Raw genomic sequence first — 26,170 nt, forward strand, 5'->3', positions numbered from 1 at the left:
TTCTCTAGTGTGGTTATAGCACATGATTGCTCTCGTGACTCCCAGGCTTATATACCTACACATTATCAGTGGGGAAATTCACATTATCAGGATAAATCCCCAAATATAAAGAGAACACTTTTAAAAGTAGCTAACTCATTGCTAATCAACTTTCAGTGACATGTACTAAACATCAAATATCTCAAACTATTAAAAAATTAAATTAGCCTTTGAAGTGGCATACACTATCTAAAAAGTTGGCTTTTATCTTTTTAAACTAAAGAATCTTTTCCCCCTCTTGCCATCTTCCTCTTACACATTCCTACTTCCAGTCATTTCTCCATTTTACTCTTTGGTCTTTGGACAGAACATAATTCTGGACTTTTTGCTATTCAGTCTTGCTACCTTTCCTGGCTGAGCATCCTTAAAACTGAGCAGCTGAAATTCAGAGAGGGACAACTGCCACATTTTGCTTAAAAATCTAGCCATAGGAGGTATACTGGCCGCAGATTTTCCATGGAAAAAGCCATTTCCTCCCACAGCCCAGCTGCCACAATTAAACCATGCTGTGTGGGGCTTCCACTCCTTTGGGAGGCTATTTTCATTTTCCTTCAGAGATTCTTCTACAGTCTAATGGAACTCACTGTCAGCTATAAAAAGCAACATTATATGCCATAGTATTTTTTTTAATTGTGATATGACTCAAGTTGAAGCCTTCCTGTTCTCCACTAGAACGTGATGGAATGCAGCTCTACTTTTTGTTTGGTTTTTTTTTACCTGAACAGACATCCTTCTTTTCATCAGATATATAAAAAAGGGCCAGATTAAGGCAAAGCCATTTAGACATCTGGTTTTTAAAGTTATATGATTAACCTAGAAGGTAAGCTTTCATTTTTAGGTTGGAGTATGTCTAATTTGCCTAATAATGAAAAATTAAAGCTGAAAAACATCAGCTGAACATGAGATATAAATTTCTCCTTTGAATCTGCCAGTACCAATTTCTTTATGATAGGTGAGCTTGTAACTTAGTGGAAATACTACCTGCAATACTCCCTAATAGTACTGCAAAGAAACTTCTGTGTGCTGCAGAAGGATACTAGTTCAGTAGATTAATATCACAAACAAATATATGCCTTTCAGGGTGTAAGTCATGGCAGGGGGGCAGAGGTTCTCAATCCTTTAACAACCAGAATTTAGGACATTTCACACTTGAATGACTCCTAACCAACCGTGCAAGACACAGAACTGTATCCTGTGGCTTATGCTGGAGATGAGACTCTGGTACATAAGCACTGAAGTGTTTGCAGCTTGTATCACTTTGCTTTTGTCATTTTTTTCCCTGTAATTTCAGATATTTACTGAAGACAGTCTTGTGTTAAAAGGCTGCTTCACACTATTATTCCTTTCCATTCGTTATATTCTATAGCTGCTAGCTATTTTGATCAAGGAAGGATCTTACTGCTATAGTTACAGGAAAATTGTTGCATTTTTTTTTCTTAATTCTGACCCATATGTCTTTCTTAGTTAAAATTAAGTTGGGAGTCAGTGCCATTGTGTATCATGTAGTAAGTACATGCTGGAATATAGTTTGACCTATTCTGTTGTTGTTAAATATAATACATCAGGTCTATGTCTAAAGGTGTTGATTTTACTAATAGCTATCTAACCATGTTTTTAAATGATGGACAGTATAGCTACATGAACCACCTTTGATTTCCAGCAGTTTATTTCCCTTGGTTTTTGAATGCTTGAACATAACATGCTGAATTACTTAAAGGAAATTACATTTAAAATATTGAAATAGAAGGATTTCGTATCACGTTCAAGGCTCAAACATTGAGACTGTGTGAAAATGTTTTGTAACTGATAGATGCACTCTTGTAGCATATTCTGACCGTTTCAGATTGGTCATGATTGATCATGAACTTTTCCATTTTATGATATTATAATGAAAAATAAATAAATTGGAATTTGCCTGTCCATCTGCCTGTAAAAATTGTTGTTACTGGTGAGGCTGAAAACACAGGATAGACACAAATCTGGACAGCTCAATAGTTCTAGATGATACTTTTATTCAACTCAATGTAGCCAACATAATTTTCATCTCTATGTAGAAAAATAGAAGGTTTTTTTTCTCAAAGCTTTTCTTCAAATTTATATTTTTTTTTAGATAAATGTGGACTTCAGGATTTTGAGTTAATGCAGAAGTCAGTGTTCTTTGAGTTAGTGCAGAAATGGTCACTGACTCTGCATGCTCCCATTTTTATGTGTCCGGGTTACATCTAAATGAACATCAAAGTGTGCAGAATCAATAACCGCTGAGCAAAACTTGATGATATGCATTTCCTCTAATAAATCAATGAGTCATTAAACCTGTGGTCTTCACACTATCCTGCACTTGTTGATCAGCCCCAGTATTCAAGGATCTGGCAACAAGACATTATCAATTGTCTCTTCTTGCTCTTGAACACACAGCGAAGTTGGGTATTTGGCATCCTAAGATTAGAGGGAAACTCCAGCACTTGTCTTACATACAGGTGGTCTTGAAAAGATTGTGAAGCTACAGAGGGGAGAATTATTCAAGTTAAGTGATACAGCAGCTGTGAAAAGGAAAGAAACAGGCTTTTGGGTTTCTCATTATGAAAGTATTATGGTACATGGTTTTACATTCTATTAGATATTGTCTGCATTGAATCTGGACAGACAATTAAAAAGAAAAAGGAGAGAAAAATTCTTGGACTTGTCTCACTTTTAACAGATTCCTAAGTGGTAGAAATACAAGTTAATCACCAACACCTCCCTTTATTTTCACTACACAAAGAAAAATAAAATTAATAGCCTCCCAGGACATTGCTGTTTCTATGCCCTGAGTTATGAAGGTATCTTAGCATGACATGTCTAGACTTAGGTTTTGGAAGCCATGGGGTAGGTGAGAGATGAACCCCATCAATGACATCATAAATCATGGGGCAATCAGATATTATATTGATTTATTGTATAAATATTTCTGAATAATCAACAACTGTACAGAATGTACTTTGCTAACCTATGCTGCCACATAATATTTTTAGTCTCATGATGTGTTACATATATTTTTTGTATCTTGCTTAAAATGAGCCCTCCATGGCTGAGAGATTTCCTGTGTTTTTTTACAACATGTAGAAATACATTGTTGTGCTTCATTTTTCTTCACTGAACAGCTGTTGTGTTCAACCAATTAAATAAATTTGTTTGAATGGGTTAGTTATTGCAAAACTTAAAGTTTCCTTTTAGTTGTCATGTCCCAAGAGCAGAGGCTTTGGTGATGGGTGAAATTATCTCACCAGCCAGAGGGCAGGTTAGTTTGTCAGTGTTCCTCCCTGGGTTCAGTAACACCAGTGAACTATGATGGGGAGACACTTCACATGGAGATGTATAGGGACCAATGAAATAAAAGATTCCTACTTTGACTTAATTTACTGTGACTGTATTAATTACATCAAAGTTATTCTACTTTTTTGTTTGTTTTTTTTTTTGTTTAAAAATACATATTTCAATATCTGAATTTCTAAAAGAAAAAGTACTTGAGTTTTGAGGTCCATAATTTACTTGTGGCACGTCATTCTGTCATATTATTTGCTACTTTTAAGTCTTTTGGTAATGCTGGTTTTTTCCTTAAGGTTCATTTAGTTAAATATTGCTGTACACGGGTAGATCTGTAGTATGTTCATGGCTACTCATTTGTTTAAAAAGGCTCTGAGTTGCAAAAGGGTAGAGTTGGCTTTTAAAACTCTATGAAGAAAGTATGATGTCTTCCCCTGCCTTTTGAGATCCAGCATGTTTCTGGGCACTTCTGTAATTTTTCTTACTGTTCTATGATGTAGAAGAATATTTGCAACTCCACAAGGAAAAGGAATGTTTTACATTTCACTCATTCCTGTCACTGTAGCTTGTGCCTATTAAGGTAAATTAATAGTTTTCACTGAACCAAGTTACTATTGCATAGTAATCTAAACTGAAAAGCCAACAACGTTCTATTCTTACAAATAAATGAAGTAAAGAAGGTGTGTTTTGATCCTGCACGCATAAAAGGACTTCCTGCTTAGAAGAATCTGATTTATTTAATCAGAGACAGAAACTCATGAGAAAGCCTGAATACAGGAAAACTATAGAGATTAGTTTATTGTATTTTAAAAGATAATGCTTAATTTAAATTATAATTAAAATACATTAAAGCGTATTAATTTGGTCACAATTTTCCAAAAATATTTATGTACGTAAAACCAGATTTTCCGAAGCACTGGCTCTGGATTAGTGCCTAGCCCCAATTGAGAAGTAAGTGGCCTTAGAAGCCATGGTGCTTGGCAGTGCAGTGGTTGCAAGAAGCATGCTTGATTCTGGAACAGTATTAAAAGCTCTGGCTCAGTTGCCAGCAGGCCCCTGGAAACCAGATTTGAGTAAGCCTGTCTTCTAGGTTTGGATTCATATCACATAGAATGCTAGCACAAGGAGTTTTGATTCATCTCATTGGAAGCACCAAAACCAGCGTGTCCCAGCTCCATCTTCTAGGCTGCAATTAGCAATCTCTAAAATAAAAGCCCCGAAACTCCATGTCTTGCTTGAACTTTGACTTGTTGCTTTTCCCATATTCTCTTCTATAGTTTAAGTGATTGGACTTTAGCTTTTACAGCTTGGGAAGGTTTGACTCAACACTTCTCATATTCCATAAGAGTATGCAGGCATTATGTGGGACTTCTGTGGGATAGAAAAGATTCCTGACCAGTGTGGCTTAGAGAAGTAATATGTAATTTCCCACATGAAGTTTGACTTTACCACCCTGCAATTAGCACTGTCCACTGCTGCTCATTCCTGTAGCAAGTTGGTATTCAAATGTGGATGGAAAATCACCTGAAGGAATTTATTCTTGCAATTGAGTAGGCAAATCACTAGGCTGGAATTAATCTCTTTTCCTGAATTTATTATCATTTTCCATTCCTATCAATTCATTGATCCAACTTCACCAGGAGAGCTACTAGCTCTTCTTCATATTAGTGCATAGGCTGCTGGGAAGGGCTTCCTACTGGAGTGCAGGGAATTCAAGGTGTAGGGTTTGCTGATATATAAATATTTATTTTTAGGTCAGCTTCTATCAATTGATGGTATCAGCTCTTTTAAGCTAATAGTCACCACCTTGAGAGTGATTTAAAACGTTGCAATATTATGCAAATTAATTTGATCTGCTCATTCTTAAAAGTCTGAATTTGTTAGAGGACTTATCTGATAAATGCTTGTTTTCTATATACTCTAAAACTCTTCATTTGGAGATCTGGATTTGGAAGTTGTCTAGTCCAAACCAAAAATAATATTTAACAATGTCCAGTGGGACAAGTATAGATGCCTTGGGAACTTTCTGCCTGAAGCCTTAAGCAGAACTTTGCTTCCAAGCATATTCTGCCTAATTTGCTATCTTAAAAACTCTGCATTAAATTCCACCTCACAAACACTTCAGATACTGAAGCACTTGATTTAGTCTTTCTGATAACCTCATTAAGTGTTTGTATAGCAAACTTTTAGATTATATCCCCTACCAAATGTTTTGGTTTCTGTTAAATTAAATTCTTGCATTTAAAAAAAAATGAGAACACTGTTACTGGGGACACTTTTTAGTTTAAAAAAAGTTTAATAAGGTTTTTCAAAGTGCTACTAAGAAAGAAAAAGATAAAAATACTCTAAGAAGATGTGTTATTCAGATTTAGAGCATAACATTGGCATTATCTTATTTTTCTTCACTTGGATCTTATAGCATGAGACATCTGAAATAATAGATTCAATAGAAAAGAGAGAGAACTAAAAAAAGAATTCTGGTAAACATGGCACATAGGAAATTACTTTATCCAAACTGGATATTTAAAGTTGACTGAACTCTTGATAGTCATATAACCTCCCTTTCTCATGTTCTCATTTTCCTCTAAGAGAAGAAACCTCATCCAGATAAAGGTGTCATGTTCCAACTTTGATGAGGAAGATGGCATGTTGTGGAGGGAAAAATATTGGTCAGTAATCTGATTTAGAAAATCCCTTGTATTTATTTGGTTCTATACTATGTATATTTAAATACATATGTTAATTGTTACAGATTAGAAACAATAGCCATACTAATTATACTGAAAATTATATTAATAATAAAATATATTAAAAGTTAATATATTTAAGTCTAGAGAAGAAATGCCTATTTCCTGAACTCCTACTGAATGTACCAGTGAGTAGCATCCTAAAGTTTTTAATGGAGAAAACTTGCATGGAAGTTAAGAAAAAGAGCCGTAAGTCATCTTCTAACTAAGGAGTATAAAGTGATATATTATTTCTTCCATTTCTTCAATTATTAATGTCTATATGTCCTCTTGGAGCTTATTACTATGAAATTCAACAACATTCCACAAGAATTACTCATGACAGATTCCAAAAACCAGAGATGACTGAGACGCACAGCAAAGCAGTGTAGAATATTCAAAAGTGTGGCTCAGGAAGCCCAGGTATACATCCTGCTGAAAGCCAAGAGAGCTGAAGTGTGAGGAGAAAATAAGACAAACACAGCTGAACAGGGAAATACAGGGAGCAGTGAAAGAATGGATAAAGGCAGACACGGCACATAAATCAATGGGGTCAATGCTCTGAGCAAGGATAAGCAAGTCGAAAAATAACCAAATAAGGGGATGATCACAGAAGCCAAAATTGAAAATGTAGAGAAAATTGCAGAAGTTGTAAGGACAAACAATAACAGCTTTCACAAATACACGAGGAACAAGAGGTCAATGGGAGAGACTGTCATCTCTGTATGTGGGGAAGTCAGTGGCACAGGCTGCTGGGAAGCCAGTACAGCCTTCCCCTTGGTGTGCTCACTGGAGCACCACAGGGAACACACCAGAAACAGACAGAAGTGTCCTGGAGGCAGAATCTGAAAAATTAATGAAACAAAGGATGAGAGCAGAACAGGTTAAGAAAGAAAAAGAAGAAAATAGGGCAACTGAACAGTAGACTTTAGGTCTGGTGGCCTGTTTTCCAGGTTTCTGAAACACATGGTGAGGGTTTTTTAACTCTTTCAGTTTATGAAGTCTGCAGTACATGAGGTAAGCTGTGTAGGGTATACAGTTAAAAAGCAGAAGGAAGCCATTACAAGCCAGCCAGCATTGCAAAGGATTTATATGAAAAATCACTGCAATGTTGGCTTTATCAAGTGTAAATCCAAGTACAGACAAAACCAGATTAAGGTTGCATAATATCTGGTACAAATTAATTAGGAGAGTTTACAAAAGCTGAGTTAAAGGTAACTAGTGATAAGACAAGGAGTAATTAATAGAAACTGGAATATAAGAAATTTAGGCTGGGTATGAGGAAGAAATTCTTTGCTGTGAGAGTGGTGAGATTGTGGATCCCCCATCCCTGAAAGTGTTCAAGGCCCCCTTGTACAAGGCATTGAGCAATCTGGTCTAGTGGAAGGTGTCCCTGTCAATGGCAGAGGGGTTGGAACAGATGGTCCAACCTAAACCATTCTGTGATTCTTTGAACTAGCATAAACCATTTCCTTAGCAAAACTATGTATTTCCAAGCCTTAAGGTTGGATCCAATCATTAAAATATACAAATACTTTTTTCTTGTAGTTGCTGATTTATCCTCAGTTTTAATTCTATTAGCAAAGACACTGACAATAGATTCATAAAGATAGAAACCAAAGTCAAAGTTCACAACTTTACTTGAATAGCTGAGTTCCAAATACTTATTTAATCAGATTTATAAAGCATCAAAGTCATCAGACAGCTAAGTGAAATTGATTTCCATTGCCAGTTGTACACTTTCCAGGGGGCCCTGAATCCCAACTAATGCTATAGATTCTCACAAACTTTATGAAATATTGTATAGAAGACAATAAAGATGAGACAGAATATTAAAGGTGACAAAATATTAAAGATGACAAAGAATGGTAGTGATGATTTCTTTCTAAGTTTGACCAATAATTTGTATCTAAAAAGTCAAATTAGTTGTCAAATACAAAAATTAAACAGTTCTAACCAAAATAGATATATTTGTTATCCCCGTCCTCTGCCTCACTTCTTACACTTCTATAAATTAAAAAAAAAAAAAAAAAAATTGGAGCATTACTAGATGAAAACTGTTACAAGTATTTCGTGTTCTTAAATGAAAAAAAGATTGGGGCAGGATGGAATTAATATTCTGGCTTTAGTGTGACAAAATGTCCATGGTTGGATCATACTTTGAACAACCTGATCTAGTGAAAGGTGTCCCTGCCCATGGCAGAGGAGTTGATCTTTAAGTAGATTTTTTTTAAAGATCATCTTTAAGTAGATGATCTTTAGGGTCCCATTCAAATCAAGCCATTCCATGATTCTATGAAAAATTCTAGTTTGTATGAATGCTTGTGGGGAAAAATGTTCATGGTTACCCATCTATGGGCGCCCTTTTATTTCAGAGCTGCCCAAGTGTCATCAGTGCCACTTACAAAGTTCTAAGAAGGTTATAATAAGAGGAAGAAAAGAAATCCTGGGGATTTCTGGGGGTAAACCTACTCACATCTTTGGAAATAAAGACCAGGATTTTGAAAATATATAATTTAACAAATAATGGCATTGAAGAAGCTATAGTGAGGGTGGTATGTATCTGAAGGAGAAAGAACAGAAACCAAGAAAGCAAGACACATCCATTTAGTAAATATTAATCTGTCTGCTTAAATGGTACTGAACTGATATGCAAGTTTAAATCATACTGAACAATTTGCAAGTTTCTAAAACCTGCCTGAGCCCCAGGATGTGATCAACTTGTGTTTTTCAGACCTCTGAATGAAACACGTTCCTTCCTAATTATCCAGCCATTTTCCTTGGCACAACACACACTCTGAAGTTCTAGTTCTGAGGAAAAATTCATCTGCCTTCTCTCAGGGCTCCATGCAGAGAGTTTAAATAGGCAGCTGCTGAAACCCCATAGCACTAGCAAAAGCACCAAAATAAACCTGCAGTGGTCAGAACTGCAAGAAACCATGCTTCTCTTTCACCCCAGGTTTTATGCAGTGTCCAGACTGATGAAGACTGAATTCCTGTTTGTGCCTTTACTTGATGCTTTCCATGGAAATATATCCTACATTTCCCCTTTATTATGGGCAGCTGTGTCCTGACCAAGAGGAGGACTCACAGGACAAGAGGCAGGACAGTCATTTAGCACTGAACTGCGGTGATCTAGGACAAGGATTCCTTCTATATTTATAGGTTTTACTTTGTAGAGTCTTTAGGTAGAAACAAATATAGTCCAAAGAGAAGACACCAGAAGCTTAGAGCTCCCTATTTTTTCAGGTTTAGGGCTCTTAAAATTAGTATTAGTGGAGATTTGAGCTTTTGCTTGCCAGTTCATCAGTTTCTTGCTTCCATATGCCCTGGGGCTCATCTTCCATAAGAGGACACTCTTCCACCAAATATGTCCTACAGATGGGACAAGGCTCTGGAATCTGGAGGTTGTTGATCTATTCCCCCTCTAGCCTGCACCACTAGGCCTCAACTGTGATGCAGGTGTCTGGAATCCATATTCTGCTAGGATTACTACCCTATTCCCAAATGAGGTGTATTGGAATCCTGCTAGGTGGATGTGCTAAAATTTATGCAGTATTTCTCTATAGTGTTAATGGACTCAGGTGTTTTTAGGCATGCTGGATTAGACTTCAAAGACACCTGTTGTCCCCACAGAGAGAAAGGTCCCTTTGTTGCACAGAGAAGGTGTCCTGTAGTAGGTTTTCCATGAATACCATATTTTGTAACTCTCTATGTTCCTTAGATATATGTGTGCCAGGCAGACTGTGAACAAGTGATTTGAAATTTAGGTAAGAGAAAACCTAAGTTAGGCATTTAAATAAAGTGATTGGGTGCTTAAATAGAATTGTTTTTACCTGAGTAGCAGTTTAAGTAATCGGGATGAATAGCTACTGGGATGCAATTAGACCAAGATCAAGAGTATGAGGACACTGCATAGTGTAGTACTAAATGTGGTGAAGCATCAAATATTTCAGTGGTCTGTCAACAGAATGTGAGGTATTATTAGAGTGGAAAAAATACAGAGAAAGGGAGAAAAAATATAACGTAAAAGGATAAGTTATTAGTAGATATGGAGAAAAGTTATAAAGAATAGTTGAAATATCCCAAAACTAGTTAATCACAGGAAGAAGACTAAAAACTGATACAGCTTGAGTATAGTTATAATCACACAATGAAAAAGTTCAAAGAGGTAATTCTTTAAACAGAAAGTAATGAGTGTGTGCAGTCATTCTGCACAAAAGGTTATAGAGATTACACAAGGGAGATCAGGTTCAACAGACACAGATTATGTGACCAATGAGAAGCAGGTGGCTACTCTGGTAGAAGACCAGGACTCTGAAATACTGTCTCTGTTTCAATACATTAAAGTGATTGATAAGGAAGTGGTACTCAATTTTGAAAAGTCCTTTTTCATTGACAAAAAGTTTTGTTTATTGTTTGATTTTTATTTTTATTTTTTTTTTAATATGAGAACACTTGTAACACTGGCCAGGATTGGGGTTGGTTATGTTGGGGAGCTTGCTTTCCCATTTTTCCAGCCTTGTAGCATATAATAGGGAAGAACAATGGGGAATTTAAGAGTAATTCATTAATATTTTTGTATTATTTATAATAACAACATGCAGCAACATTCAAAATTATTATTTATTATTTAAACATTTTTAAAACATATTTGCACACAACCAAAATACTGAACACTATAAAATTATGAAGCATTGCATTATTCCTGAATGTTGTACTGCTTGCTACAGGTAGGACAAGATTGCTGTTTTTTTAACTATATTCATCTGCCTGAGAAAAGAGTGTAACATGTAGCAGATAAAAATGAATGAGAAAGAGAAGCACACATTTGTATCACTTCTAAAACAGTTACACTGTCATGTATGTGTGACATTTTCAGGCAAATAATAGTCATTTGCATTTTCACAGGTTTTGTTTCATCCTCCTTGGTCATCTTTGCCTAAACATAACTTTACTTTGAAAACATGCATTTTGCGAACAGTAGCTAATTATGATGTAGTGTTAGAATATATGACTAAAAAAAATCTGAAGGATAATCTAATAAGTTACATCTTTTATTTTTGAACAGTGTTTATGGCTGTCCATTGGCAAAAAAAAGGAAAACACAAGATAAGCAACCGCAAGAACCAGCCCCCAAAAGAAAACCCTTTGTGGTTAAAGCAGACAATTCTTCAGTAGATGAGTGCTATGAAACTGATGGAACAGAGGAAATGGATGAAAAGGAAGAGGAAGAAGAGGAAGAGGATGAAGAAGAGGAGGAATATTCTGATGATAATGAGGAACAAGGTGACGAGGAGGAGGATGATGAGGAGATAGATCGAGAAGAAGAAGAGGAGATTGAGGAGGAAGAAGAGGAGGATGAAGAGGAAGGTGAAGATGTGGAGGATGAAGAGGAGGAGGAAGAAGAAGAGGAGGAAGAAGAGGAGGAGGAGGAAGAACGTGGTAATAATCAGAGTATTAGTAAAAAGTAAACAATGTGTGTTTTCTGGGTTAATCTTCTAGTGTGATGTGTGAGGATTTAGCTGTTCAGTTCTCATTAAAGCTAATGGAACTCATGCAGTTAAATCTCTCTGCTCCACACTGAAAATATACCCCACTGTGTTCTCTTAACATTTATTTTAATGTCTGTCTTCCAAATATTTTTAATACACCAGCACTCACATTTCAAACAAGGAGGGTGGAGGTGTGTTTGTGCTAAAAATGCTTACATAAAATGTAATCCTAGTAGTGGATTAATGCATGCAGTTACCAGGATAATATTCACGAAGGTACAAGCAAAGCATCAGCTATAGCTGGGTGCCTGTACTGATCATTTACAAGGGTATTTTCTAGATCTGTTTATAGAATTCCAACAATTGCCCACATAGATTCTGTCGCAAGTTTGCAGATAATTTTTGTGAGCAAAAACGGACCTCTTCCCTTTGAAAATTTTACCCTATGCTTCCCCCTACCCCAAGAAACGATTCAGAACCAACTATTATAATATCCTTTGGGTCTTTTAGACTTCAATTCTGTGTGTTTTAGTTGATTCTATTCAAAATATAATGAGTGACAGGTTTACATAGATAACGTCTTTCTAAAGTTTATATTTCTTTGTTATCATGCCATAGCATAAATGTCATTTAGACATACAAGTCACTGGTAATAACCAAATTAATGCAGTAGCAATGTGATTAGCCTATTCAACTTTCTCTTTTTTTGGGATATTGGACTTTATGTAATACTTTCAAAATATGTAATCACTGTCCGTTTACTCCTTATGCTGATGACAGACATCGTAATGCACTGGGGTGAAATGAAGGAATCATGCAAAAATTAATGAGCTATCTAAAAAGTATTTTGTTCCCATTTCCAGGGAACACGTTTTTGGTTGGGTAGATTCACCTTTCTAACCAATAAAAATATAAGAAAAGCTTTCAGCACTCCTCAGTTGGATTCCTCTTAGGAACCAGGTATGAAAGTTGTATGACTTTTGTTTCAGCATTCTGTAAGGTCAGAGCTTAAATCTTAAAGAAAGACTTTGGAAGTATTCTTTCCCTTTGGGTGAGATGGTGGCCAGCTGGGTGGCTATCAGAGTTTTCTCAGATACTGCATCTGTAGCATTTCCTTAATTGCCTGAATTTACCACAAAACTGGTAGAGAATAAATGGTCAGTCTTAAAAGTTGCATGAGTTTGATGCAACAAGGAAGCAATTTCCTTTAGCAGGGAAATCTGCTGTTTCAGAACCTGGAAGAGAAGCTGTGTTAGACTGGGCTGGTGTGCAACTGCTGTTGCCCTCTTCATGAGCAAGTGCAAGATGTCCAGCAGCTTCTTTAAAAATAGCCCTGATTTAGTTTCTTGGTCTTAGTTTATGGTGCAACTGCTGTTGTGATATCAGATGACATTGAAAACTTTGAATCTACACTATCAAAAATGATGAAAGGAAAAAAAACAAACTAAAGCAAAACTCAAGAGCTCAAAAATGATTTTTTTTTTGGCTTCTGGCAAGCCAGCAGGCTTGATACTCATTTTATTTTTCTATGATAATGAAACACAGTGGTTTACTTATTCCAACACAGTTACACATGCAGTTAGTGGTCCTAATCAATGTGAAGAGACTGACATTGTTTCTTGACTGCTTTCCTTCCATATATAGTAGGCTGTGGTTAAGAACTGCAAAAAATTTACAAAGGTACCTCTATTAGCTGCTCTGCGTATTACTTGAAATTAAAACTTACATCGATCAAGTTTTTCTTAGGAACTCATGGCATTCCAGTAATAAAACAAATTTTACATTAATAAATAAATATATGTTCTGTCTAAATGATTAGTCATTAAGAAAAACTCTGCATGAAATCACCAATGATAATAGAATTTTATTTGAAAAGTATTTAATGATCCTTTTGAGTATCAACATAGTAATCAGAATGCAACAGTCCCAGTTAGAGCAGAGATAATTTACAAGGAAGAGTTTCTAGCAATTATTTAGGAAGGTAGTATGGAGTTCCGTATGTCTATGCCAAAGAGTAGAATGATAACAGTTTGGTTTTGTCAAGGTCTAGAGACTAATCAATAAATCATACTTTTTAAAATAGTTTCTTTCGTACTGTTTCCAGTAGGGATACTGATGTTTCACTTTATCCTGCTTGTAGCATAAGCTGCACTGATAGAATTTGGACTGCTGATTTTCCAGAAAAATAAGGTGCAAAATTAGGTATTCTTGTACTGCATGGTCTGAATAGGACTCTTGCCTTTATCTATTGACTATATGGAAAATTAGATCTGTCAGCTATGAATTTAGATGTCTCACTCACTTGTTGCTCACTTAAAGGTTCACTATAATATTGTAGCAAACCACATTATAAGTCACCTTAGCAGGATATCTTAATGTGTCATAGTATTCTTGTCCCTAAAAACAAAAAGCAGAATTATCCCCTGGTCACCAGGATGCTAACACAGTTCTCATAGAAGTTTCTGTCACTAGTGCTGTAGATCATAGCATTTCAGAAAATTTCTAGAAGTAGCTATAGTCTAAGTGAACAAAACAGTTAAATTCATAACTATTAGTGACAGAAGAATTTCAACAGCAAGTATAGGATAGGACTATGGAGGCAAAAATGGGGAAGGGGGAAGAGAGAGGGTGGGATGGTAAGGGTAAGGTATTTTGCTGTTTCTTAAGTCAAATTCAGTTTTTTAGTAGAAAAGGGTAAATTCTGGGAAACTCAGGTATGTCACTGGCCCATTACATTTTTGTTTAAAGGAATGGGAATTTTGGATGGGGTTCTGAGCAGATAGAGATATCGGTAATGTAGATAAACAGTTCCTATTGGAAATACTCAGGCATTCACTGAAACCATCTCCATTTCTTGAAAATCACATCTTTGTAGCCTTGTCATAGGTAATCTAAAGGACATGGAAAACACAGATGCATCCTAACAGTCTGATAAATCTCAAAATATCAATTTAAAACTAAAGAAAAAAACAATCCAACTATTTTTGATGGGTTCTAAATTCTGTGCTTTACTTCTCCACACAGTCCTTTGAATCAAAATTCATATTTTAAACTCTCCATCAATGGCTAGCATATCCTCTAAATTTCCATTAAATCTGAATCCCTTTGAAGAGCAAGTATTCTTCCATCTATCTATCTATCTATAAAGAGACCTGAGAAGCCCTTATGTTCAACACATCTGCTAAAGGAAAGATGAATATTTCTGATTTTCCTTCAGTTCCAAGTAAGAAAGCAGAGATAGAGATGACCTGTGTTACCTGTGATAACCTAACTTGTGAATTGAAATACAAATGGGAAAGAGTGAGAGTAAAGACTGCTTTTCGAACACCCCTTCTCTATGAAGGCAACTGCTGAGAACCTTTGGATTCAAAACTGAAGTGTTCATTCAATTTTCAAGGCAAACCAAAGTGCCGCCTTCTGAGATGTGCTTGCTTCAGGTAGTTGGATCCTGAAGACTGTTTCACAATGCTTTTCTATTTAAAAAACACCTCCCTTAGAGAAGCTCCCAGAACAGATGTTCCAAGGAACCATTTAGTCCATATCACATGAAGACATTCAGAATGCTGGTACTTTGGGAATTTTCTAATCAGTAATTGGTGGAGTTAGTTTGATTCTAGACCTAAGGAAATTTGCTACATCATTCAAATCCATTTCACAGATGATGCTACAAAAACTATTGCAGTTTCTTAACAGGTAAATTAGGAGTCTTTTAGATGGTACCTTACATTTTCTATTAAACTCAAAGTAGTTGGCATAACCAGTATATGTGGCATTGTACCTGATTTTTTTAAGTGAAATACACTTGAAAAATAGCTGTAAACAACAGATAGCAATGTGTATTCAAAGGAGACATAGAACAGGTTTTTCTAGTATGAAAAACTAGCACATGGAATAGAGATAGATGTTCTACCTGTTTTCATAATATTTTTGTGGTCTTTTCTTTCATTTGCATGAACTCAACACAGATAAACCCTCAAAATGTGAAATCCACCTATCAGCTCTGTTAAGATTTAGTGCCCTCCAATATTTTCCTGATCCCCTTAGCGGATTGCATCAGAAGCACTTGTGTCCTCTAAGCAAGAGGAGACTCAAATGCCAATCTAAAAGATTAAAGAAGTCCATGTGCTGAGGAAAACATGGTGGCACACAGCTTCCCAGCTGTGCATGCTGCTGAAAGCACTGCTGATAAAGTAAACATTCTGATGAAATGAAGGCAACCTATCGATATAAGCAAGGTCATCTGTCAGCCTGCTGACCACTAATCATGCTCATTTATTCAAACTGCTAGAAAGAAAGTGGTCATCTATTTGGTGAACACAGTAGGTGTTCGGTCTTAATCAGAGCAGAGAGCTACAGTCACGTGTACCTCACAGACAAAACATCTAGTAGAAGTAAATTACAGCTTTAAATTAAGAGCTTGGTTGATTAGAACATAATGCTAATAACACCAAGGGTGTGTGTTTGATCCCTTTATGGGCCATTTTCTTAAGAGTTGTACTTGATGATCCTTGGAGTTCCCTTCCAACTTAGAATATTCTGCAAATCTGTGATACCTGCTTTTTACATTGAGGAAGAAAGCATGGATTACAACATGTTCTGCTTTGTACTTTTTGTACAAAGAACTTTTTGTACTTCATATTGAGACTTTCAGACTCAGCCTTTTCACTAAATTTTTTTGTTGGAAATAATGAAATTAAAATATTTAGTACTGGTAGTTTAGGCCTGGAAACCTCAAAGTTGTTGGAGTAGGGTGGAGAAACAGCTGGTAAATACCCCTGGATATTTCTAGTTCTTGTGGGAAAAGTTTGGATCTTTGTGTTGCTGTTACATGTTTGTAGTTGGTTGGTTGGTTAGTTGGTCGGTTGGTTTGTTGATCACTTAAATATGACTCAAGTGTTAGTAAATTCTGCTTTTTACTGTGTTGCATGCTCAAGGTCTCTACTATACAGAAATTATATACAGACCATATAATTTCAAACTCATTAAAAAGCATTATTTAAACATAATTTTACAATGCTCTGAAATAATATTGGGTCTGATACAGAGCTTTTTCACATCAAGATAAATCATGGAAATCTTTGTGTTTGTAGCATTCCATTTATGTGAGGTGATGTTGCACTTTACATCCCTAACTTTTCCCCTGTCGGAAGAAGTGTTTTAGAAGACTTCCTTCGATTTGAATGTTTAACTCAGAAGCTCAGCAAACCTTCTGGGCTGTGTATAGAAATTTAATAGTCCTCTCCATCACAACTTCAACATTTAAAGAAAGGAATGTACTTAAGTATCATTCTTACGTAGAGGTTTACATATTAAGTCCTTTCCTACAAATAAAAGGCCTTAAATGATAATATAAAATATCTGATCCTTCAAAAGCAAATGATTCAATTATAGCTTTCTGTAGTGTAAAGAATTATTCACCTTTGGTGATACAGATTATAGATCTCTTTCATACACAACTTCGGTTGATGTAAGCAGAAATCCTGTAGAGGACATCGGCATACTTAAAGAGTTCAGGGTCTGAACTGAAGGCCTTAGTAAAAGCACCTAGGAACACATTCAGCACCACATCTGATTTCAATGCTGATTTATTCTGAAACTGTTTTACATGATGTGGGGTTGCTTGTTTGTATTTTTAATACACTATCCCCTCCCTTCAAGGAACCATGTCTCAGCAGTACTGCTTTGGATTCTCACAGGTTGCAGTCCTCAAGAAAAGGCTGCCTTTTCTGCATTTCCATTGCATCCTTCTGTCTGCAGAAAAATGCTGTGTAGATCCTTGATTTTTTCCCATTTAGGTTGTTGCCTGGCAAGAACTTACACTAAAATTAATTCTTTCTGGAATAAGATGGATTGGAGAAGTAGTCAAAGCGCTGTAGTCTTAGAGCTGTAGCTCTGTTCTCAGTTAGACTCTCTGTAACCTGTAATTGCTAATGATCTCCTGGTTTTGGCACAACTGTGCATGAAGCCAGTTGGTTATAGGATGTAGTGCTTTAAAGAACCAATAATTGGCTAAATTTATATAACAGCTCTTGGCATCCATATCTGTAAATGACTTGACATTGTTGTAGAAGGTCTCATGTCTGGAATATGTCACTTTTAAAAACATATTCAGGGGTTGTACAGAACTCTTCATGATCTCTCTTTTAATTCCTTTGTCTTTCACAGTGCTGCTTCAAAGAGTCCATTGCCCACAGTGTACTGCACCTTACACAATGACCACAGACTCTGTGGTCTGTGACACTACAGATGTAATAATTCTTTAAAATAACATTTCCTTGATCAGCATTAGAGGTTCCTATTTTTCCTCTTGGGTTTAGAGTGCTGCTCTAAGAGCAATTTTGATGACCTTATTAATTCCCAATTCCCACTGAGCTTACAGTGTTTGTAAAAGTGTGAACACAAATGGTGGCTTTCCACCCTAAAAAGCAGAGAACTTTATTTGGTAACTGGGAGTTAATTTTGCCCTATTAGAGCTCCTCCAGAAGATAATAAAATTAAATAAAATTACAGATGGGATTGACAATTTCTTCTGATCCATGTCCATTTTCATGAATCAATTTGCAGTCCTAGAAAATGCCTCAAAATGCCACAGAAATTTTGTTTAACTGAAATATATAAACCTTTTGAAAAAAAAAGTATTGATGTGTAATGAACACATATATGTAATTTTGAATACTTCTGCATCATGGAAGCATTTCTTCCTTGTATTACAGGTCTCAAAACAATTGACATTTGTTCTTTTCTCATTTAAATCACGTATGACATAGACTTTTTTTAACATAAGGACAACTTGCCCTTCTGTAAATGAATTTTTTTTTCTTTGAGAGTCGACTCTGGGGCCTACAATTAGTGAGCTGGACAGCAAGAAAGGCCAAGTTATTTAGCAGAATACAAAAAAATACCCCAAAACTAACAAAAGGAAAGGAATCACCTAAAGGAGTTTGGTTTGGTCAATGTTGCTGAAATCTTCAGAGTTATGTGGTTACATTAAGGCTTCATGCAGAAAGTACTGAAAATAGTCACTAACGTTAAGCATTTCAAGTATCCATACCACCACATGGAGATATATGCTGTCTGCAGTACATATTATTGCTATAGCAGAAATTCGTGGTGGCTCTGTCAGATAAAGTTAACAAGATTGACAACTCAAGACTTAGTGGGGGTTTTTTGGGTTAATTAATCATCTGATAATTCTGTAATCCCAAAAGCTTGATTTTGCAGGCTATACTATTAAAGAGGAAGGGTAAGAACTAGTATTACTGTGACACTAAAGGAATGCCACAGGAGAACTGAACTTAAAATTACAAAAGCAGACAAATCAAGCCGATATTTTCTTCCTTGTGGTCCACAGACATGGATTACTAACAGAACAAGGGCAAGGTCTGTGTGTCATGAGCACTTAACAGAGGAGTGTTTGCAAAGCTGCTCAGGCCCATGTCAGACAAGGGTTCTGTCATTACAAAGCATATGTGGTGGGATTCCTTGCTTGTCATATATACTTTAAGGCAAGCTGTGCAACTGTTTTTCTTCTGATTTCTATTGTATCAAATCTATTGTTTCACCAACTGCTTCCACTTATTTTAGAAGTTCTGTATAAATAAGATACATCTGCTAAGCAATTTCTTGGACACCCTATAAAGAACAGGGCTGAAGATTTACTGAATATTGTCATTGTGTCATCTGCAATAATTACAGCATTGTTCAACTTTAAGGCTGGCATCCAGTGGAAAGTTAAAAATTGTTTCTTCTTCTGTTGCAATGTGTCGAATAAAACTTTGCCCTCAGATCATTAAGAGAAAAATGTATTTTTAAAAGTAATAGTGGAAATAGAGAATAACAGATCATTATTAGGAATGATGGTTAGGAATAGGGCTGAAGTTGGACTTACAAAAAGTATACTAAAGTTTATGAAGTGTTTGTTTATTATCTAGTGAGCACAGTCTATGAATGTCCTTCCCTGGAAATTCAGCCAAAAAGGACAGCTTTTAGATGAATAGAAACTGGAATCCTGTCTTAGGAGCTAAGGATCCTGTTACAATTGTGGAGTGAGATAAATGTTTCACGATAGAATGGAATGAAAATTCTGCTCCTATCTGTAATGCAGGTGCCTGAGTTAAGTGTAACAAGTGATGCAGGAGTTCAATGCCATGTCCTTCTTTCCTAACACAAAAGGCTGGAGACTAGACCAGTGACTGCTTTGCATAGGGAGTGCTATTACACACATTGCTGGAGTTTCATCACGCCCTAGAAAAAGCATTTGAGAACTGCCATAGGCCAGAGTGGGTCATTCTCCTGAGAAAGCAGGCCTTGCTGAGGTCTGTCTTTGCTCCAAGGACCCTCTAACCATCTTAAGGCTTGAATTCTTAATATTAGGCTACAAAACCAGTCCTGGGTACAGGGAACAGACACTTTATTTATCTCTTGAAGGCAAGTGTCCTTGTATAATATCTACAATAAAGACATTGTATTTTTGCATGACCAAATGGCTTTTAAAAAAATAGTATGGATCTTACTCTACTCTTGTGTTTTCTGCTTCCTAATGGAGCTTGAATCCAGTCTAGCTTTTATTGTAGTGACTAGCAAATATTTTTGGTATGGAATCTATATAAACCATGAGAACTTATACTCTTCTGGTTCCTTAGTGAGCAACCCACTAAACAATGTGTTTTACCTGGGCGATGTGCAGGTGGGGGTGAGCAGGGGAAATGAAAAAGGAAACAGGCTATTCTTCACTTGGCTACAAATGAAGCAAGCCAATCAAAGCAACGTTTCATTCAACGTTTCATTTTTTTTTCAGGTGTGCATTAGAGCATACCTGTTGGATTAGGTTTGTCTGGAAATTTACGTGTGAAAAGAGCCGGTGTCTAGAATCTTTTGGTGCTTAAATAGCAGAGAGGCGGAGAGCTTTGTAAGGCTGGAGCTGTACACATCAAAGCAGAGCTTTGAACAGTTGATTAATGTTAAGGTGATGGCAAAGATGAGTATAGACGTAGTTGTATCACCAAGAAAAATACAAATATGACTGTTCCTTTCTATACAGCATTGCACATGACAAGTCTAATCTGGAAGTGTTTTAGACATTACTGCTGTTATTCATAAGTTGTTTTTTTTTTTTTCAAATGATTAATGTTGAAACCCCCATTAAAGATATGGTATGAGTTTAAGAAAAAAATTTAATTCAGTGACTGGAAGGTCTTCAGACACAGAAATGGAAACCGTAAGTTCCAAATGTAAAAGGGCTGACAGGCCTTATGCAGGAAAGAAAAGTACAGAAAGATGTAAAGAAACACTTAAGAGGTCAGCATGGGAATACTGCAGAGAGCAAATGAAATACGCTGTTAGGGTTCCTTCATGGACAGCAGGAAATGACAGATGTGAAAGCTGCAGTAAAGAATCTGCATTATGTGAAATCTTTAAATTAACAGTTAAAAGGCTTTAGGATGGAAGATCAGGACTAAGCAAAATACCCACACCAACAGGCGATGCAGCACAGTTTTTTCTGTTATATTTTCTCCTCCCTAGTTATATGTGAAAATTTTCCTGTTGTTCATGATGTGAAGTAGCTTACTGTGCCTTTTTTTTGTAATGGTAGAATTCTTTATTGTTGTCATTAGTAGAATCAGAACTAGACACATGCAGAGCACTTTTAGAACCCCATCCAATATGTGTAGACTCTCTGAGACTTTTTATAATATTGTAAACAAGGATTTTTAAACTATACTTGATGTCTGTATAAGATACAAAATGAGCCAAAATTACTTATTGTTTAAAAAAATACATAACTAAAAGTAATGGCAATATATTCATTAAAGAAAGAATAACTGTCCTCTGGCAAGTAAGTGTTTTGCCTGAAATCTGCAAATTGCACGTCGGTGAGAAGATAGACAGTGTAGAAATAATGCGCACAGTTTATCTGAGTTTTAGGAATGGATTTGATGCAGTTCCATTTAATCAATTCATTTTAAGCCATAAAACATAATACAGCATCAGATACAAAGGAACAAAGGGGAAAAGATCATGTTAGATAGGTTAATTCCATTGACTCCTAAATAGCTCAGATACTTCAGTACACAGAAAGTTAAGTTAATGAGACTAGAACCTAAAAATAATCACACAAAAGGCAATTGAAAGAGAACAATATGTTAAAATGAAAAAAAACCCAAAAAACCAGAAATTATTTAAGGCCGAAGTAAAGGTATTGGCTTTATCTCATGTACATTACTTTCACCAGAGAACTTCAGCAAAATAACTTCCAGGCTGAAGCATCCTGAGACCAGGCTCATGTTTTAGTTTTGTGTGGTGGAAGATTGTCTCTGTATCTAAATGCATGTATTTTGGAAAACTGTCTGTTGTGGTTATTTGATGGATTTTTTTTGTCGTTGCTTGTTGTTTCTGCGAGGATAGTTGCTTTCAGCACAGGTACTGTGCACTGAGTCTGTGCTGCTGTACTCAGTTTAGGCACTGTGAGACTGGCAACAAAGCCACTGCCATCATAGCTAGTAGGTACATATTTAGTTGGAAATCTATAGAAATGTATGTAAATATGTAAGTTTTTGTTTGTCCAGTAAATACACTCCTTTTAAGAGATACAAGCTTTCATCATCAGAACAGATATTCCAGTGGAAATCTGAAAAGCAGTGTGAAATCCCTCAATTTCTAAAATGGGACCAGTATGAGGACTTTAGATAGATAGGTACTTGGAAGAGCCTGACTGGAAATATCTTTTCAGATGCCATAGTGACATAAAAGGTGGTCTATATTTGGTACTGTGGCATACATTTCCTGCATTTGACAGGTGTCTGGGACTCTACCCTCATTCTTATGCACTTCCAGTCATTTATACACATAGATGGCAAATAAACAGAAGGTAATAGAGACTCTTCATAGCTAGCAGACTAGAGCAGACTCTTCGTAAGAGCTGTTGAGTCGCCATTTTCTCTTTTTTGAGGTCCTCTGTATATGTGTACTTGGCTGACTGGAATAGCATGATTGGCCAGGGTTGACCCTGGCTAGATGCCAGGTGTCCACCAAAGCCACTCTTATCATTCCCTTCCTGAGCTGAGGTAAAGTCAGGGATAACTCAACAGTTGTCATCAAAGGCAGAACAGAGTCAACTTGGGGAAATTTTTTGAATTTACAAATGAAAATCAGAGTAGGATAATGAGAAGGAAAATAAAGTCTCTTTTCCAGGGTCTATCTGCTCTCTCTGGAGGTGCAGGGAGACAGGGAATGAGGGTTACAGGCAGTTCATCACTGGTTGTTTCTCCCACTTCTTCCTTCTCAGGGAAAGGAGTCCTTCCCTTGCTCCAGTATGGGGTCCCTCTCATGGGAGACACTCCTCCATGAATTTCAGTATGAAATTTTTTCCCATGGGCTCCAGTTCTTCACACTGGTCCAGCGTGGATCCCTTTTTACCGGGTGCAGCCCTTCTGGAGCAGAGTACTCTGGTGTGGGTCCTCCATGAGGTCAGCAGTCCTGCCAGCAAATTTGCTGCAGCATGGGCTCCTCTCTCCATGGGGCCACAGATCCTGATAGGAGCTGGTTCCAGTGCAGCATTCCCCACAGGGTTACAGCCTCCTTCAGGCATCCACTTGCTCAGATGTGAGGTCCTCCACAGGCTGCAGTTGGATCTCTGCTCCACCATGGACCTCCATGGGCTGCAGGGGCACAGCTGCCTCACCCTGGGCTGCACTATGGGCTGCAGGGGAATCTCAGCTCTGGTGCCTGGAGCACCTCCTGCCCCTCCTGTTCCTCTTACATATTCTCACTCAGCTCTTCTCTGTCTGCAATTACTTTTGCCCAATAAATTTTCTTTTTCCTTCTTAAATATGTTATCATAGAGGTGTTTCTACCATCATTGATGGGCTTGGCCTTTGCCAGCAGTGGGTCCACTGTGGAGCTGGCTGGCTCTCTGAACATGGGGAAAGTTGCTGGAAGCTGTAGCCCACTGTGCTACCAAAGCCTTGCCATTCAAACTCATGGTAAATGGTTCATATTTGCTTTACTCGTTCCTCTTGAAATGTGTTTTCCATTGATCTTAGCTTACAGATTTTCCTGCCTTTATCCCTTCAGTCACATTAATCAATGACTACATCTATGTAAGTGAATAAAGCAGACCATAGTCCACTCATTTAATGCCGAATTCAACTGGTGCATGATTTGGGTGCATATACAGCTAATCTTTTACCTTCCAAAATATGTTCACCACATTCAAGCTCCTTGGGAATTGTTCCTAACTGGCACCTCTTCACTTTGACTGTACACTGCTGGAAAAATGCTAAGTCACTCAAGTCAAAATCATGCCAGAGCCTCACTAATTTATAGGGACAGGACTGAATATTAGACAGCTATAACCAAAGAGGTAAAGAGTCCTTTGTATTTGCTTTCTTCTTATATTATGGATTATTTCTCTGCCTTCCCTGTCATGAGAACATAGGGAATGAGACAATGTCAATTAAAAAGCTAGATCAAAGAATAAAAATAAAAGGAACAAACCCCCTAACTAAAAGATATACGTTTGAGATGAAGTCAAGTCAGGCAGTTGTGCATGTAGATGTTTTTGTCTTTGCAGATTCCTTGGCACTGAACTCATTGAGGGGATAGAAAGAGAGACATGAAGAGGAAATTTCAGAGATACCATATTTATCAGTTCTCTCATCCTCTAGAATGGTAGTGATATGTGCCTCTGTCCCTTTGGCCAGTCAGGTCAGCTTATCAAAGGACAAACAGAGTTTCTCTGATAATCAAACACAACTATAAAAAAGTAATTAAACTTATAATGGTGATCAAGCAATAATGTAAATCATGCAGTCATTATCATGTATCCCATTCAAAACATCTGTAGTATCCCATCCGCACCAGCCTTTCCTGATATATCTTTGTCTTTCCACAACAAAAAAATAGTTCCTTTTAGTTAGTTCCTCATTCCTTCCACTGAGCAGTTCCTACTGTGTCATACTAAAGATGAAACTCAGCAAGGATCAACTTGAAAATTTTGAGTGAAAGCAATAAAGATATGATTCCCCCCATCAGTTTAGTTGATAACCAATCAAGATAAATAATCACTTTTAGGGGATAATTCAGCCAATCTACTATAGATATCTAGGTTAGGATGAAAAATCATAACGTAGATATCAGGTTATGATATAACGGGGTGTGTGTTTTTGTCCATTAGCTGTAAATGGAATCTAGATGTGTAGTTCATATGGAGACATGTTCAATATGGCCTGACACTGGGGCAGAGATGTGAACTGAAACCAAAACAGTAAAAAGAGGTCATGTATCCCTATACTAAAGATTCCAACCTCTCATCTCAGAGATTTGTGTGTAAAAAAGAAAATACTTCTTTATAAAATGAAAAATGTGTTCTTCAGGCTCCATTCTTTGTAAAGCAATGAATATGGAGATGGATGTAGGCACAGGTCACTATCTCTGCAGCAGTCTTAGGAATAGCCCCATGAGAAGCTCTGTACCAGGAGCTCTCTGAGTGGGTGTTTCGCCATCAGTGCAGCTGGTCCTCTGCTCCCCTGCTGTCTTCCTGCTGCATCCCAGTATCTGGAGAATAGATTTCACTTCCTCATTGCCTGGTGCCCTGCTGAGCTGTGGAACCCTGAGAGAAGGCAAGAAACTGCCAAACTCCACTGAATCATTTTAAGGCTGTGAGATAAAATATCTTGCCTCCCTCATATCGACTTCCTGGGGAGAAAAAGTAGGATGACATGAATGCCAGCCATCAGCTAAAGCCGTCTTGTTATCTGCCCAGACAGAAGTCAAGTTAAAACAATTAAGGGCTGCCTGAACCTGATTCACAAAGAAGTGTGGACCAGGTGGGAGTGACTAGCTAAATTGTCCTGCCCTTGCAAACCCAGTGTATCCACTTCTGTTCAGAGATAACCTCAGAAAGGTCCTTCTCAAGCCTAAACATATGCCTTCATATCAAATATTGCAGATACTGCAAACCAAAAAAGCAGACTTCGTACCAATCAGGGACCTTTACTACTTAATGGGATGCTGGTAGGTAACCAGAAAGTGTTTTCTGCTTTCTCTGTGGTGGAGGAAAACAAGATAATTCCCAGAACACTCATTGCCTTTTGACTTTTGGAAATAATGTTTGGCTGTCAAGATGAAAAGACTTGAGAAACAGAAATCAAAAGAAATTACTATTCCATTTTATGCGGCACTTACACTTGTGTATGTGGAGTAATAGGTCCAGTTTTCAGCTCATGAGCACAAGAAAGTCTTGAAATATTGGAGTGATGAGAAACCAGGATGATTAAAGAGATCGACCACATGATGTGCAGAAACATTGAAAAAAAACCAGTTTGTTCCCTTGAGGAAGAAAAAGCTAAGGGGAGAACTTAGGATTCAGCTACTTGTATGGAAAGTGAAGGTGTAAGTGTGTAGCATGAGAATAAGGGACAAGACACAAGTTGTGACAAGAAAAATCCATTTAGAAATAAGAATTAATTTCTCACCATGATAGGGGTCAAACACTGGAATAGATCACCAGAGATGACACGAGAGATGTCATAGAACATAGAACACAATAGAACATAGAACATAGAACATAGAACACAATAGAACACCAGAGATGGTGTGGTATTTCTG

The 26,170-nt window shown here is 37.0% G+C and overlaps 1 protein-coding gene across 10 annotated transcripts in view; it reads left to right on the plus strand.

Moving 5' to 3' along the window:
- MYT1L (myelin transcription factor 1 like) overlaps positions 1-26,170 on the plus strand; it is a 303,376-nt gene that overhangs the window by 187,836 nt on the left and 89,370 nt on the right. For 6 of the 10 annotated variants that reach the window (XM_066314864.1, XM_066314862.1, XM_066314865.1 and 3 more), the window contains exon 6: positions 11,140-11,513. In XM_066314864.1, the coding sequence (XP_066170961.1) occupies positions 11,140-11,513 (374 nt within the window). Of the gene's footprint in view, positions 1-11,139; positions 11,514-12,431; positions 12,524-26,170 lie in introns of those variants that run through there. The other 4 variants (XM_066314863.1, XM_066314867.1, XM_066314869.1 and 1 more) reach the window with 2 other exon arrangements.

Source organism: Sylvia atricapilla, chromosome 3, assembly GCF_009819655.1.
Source record: "Sylvia atricapilla isolate bSylAtr1 chromosome 3, bSylAtr1.pri, whole genome shotgun sequence".
NCBI lineage: Eukaryota > Metazoa > Chordata > Aves > Passeriformes > Sylviidae > Sylvia > Sylvia atricapilla.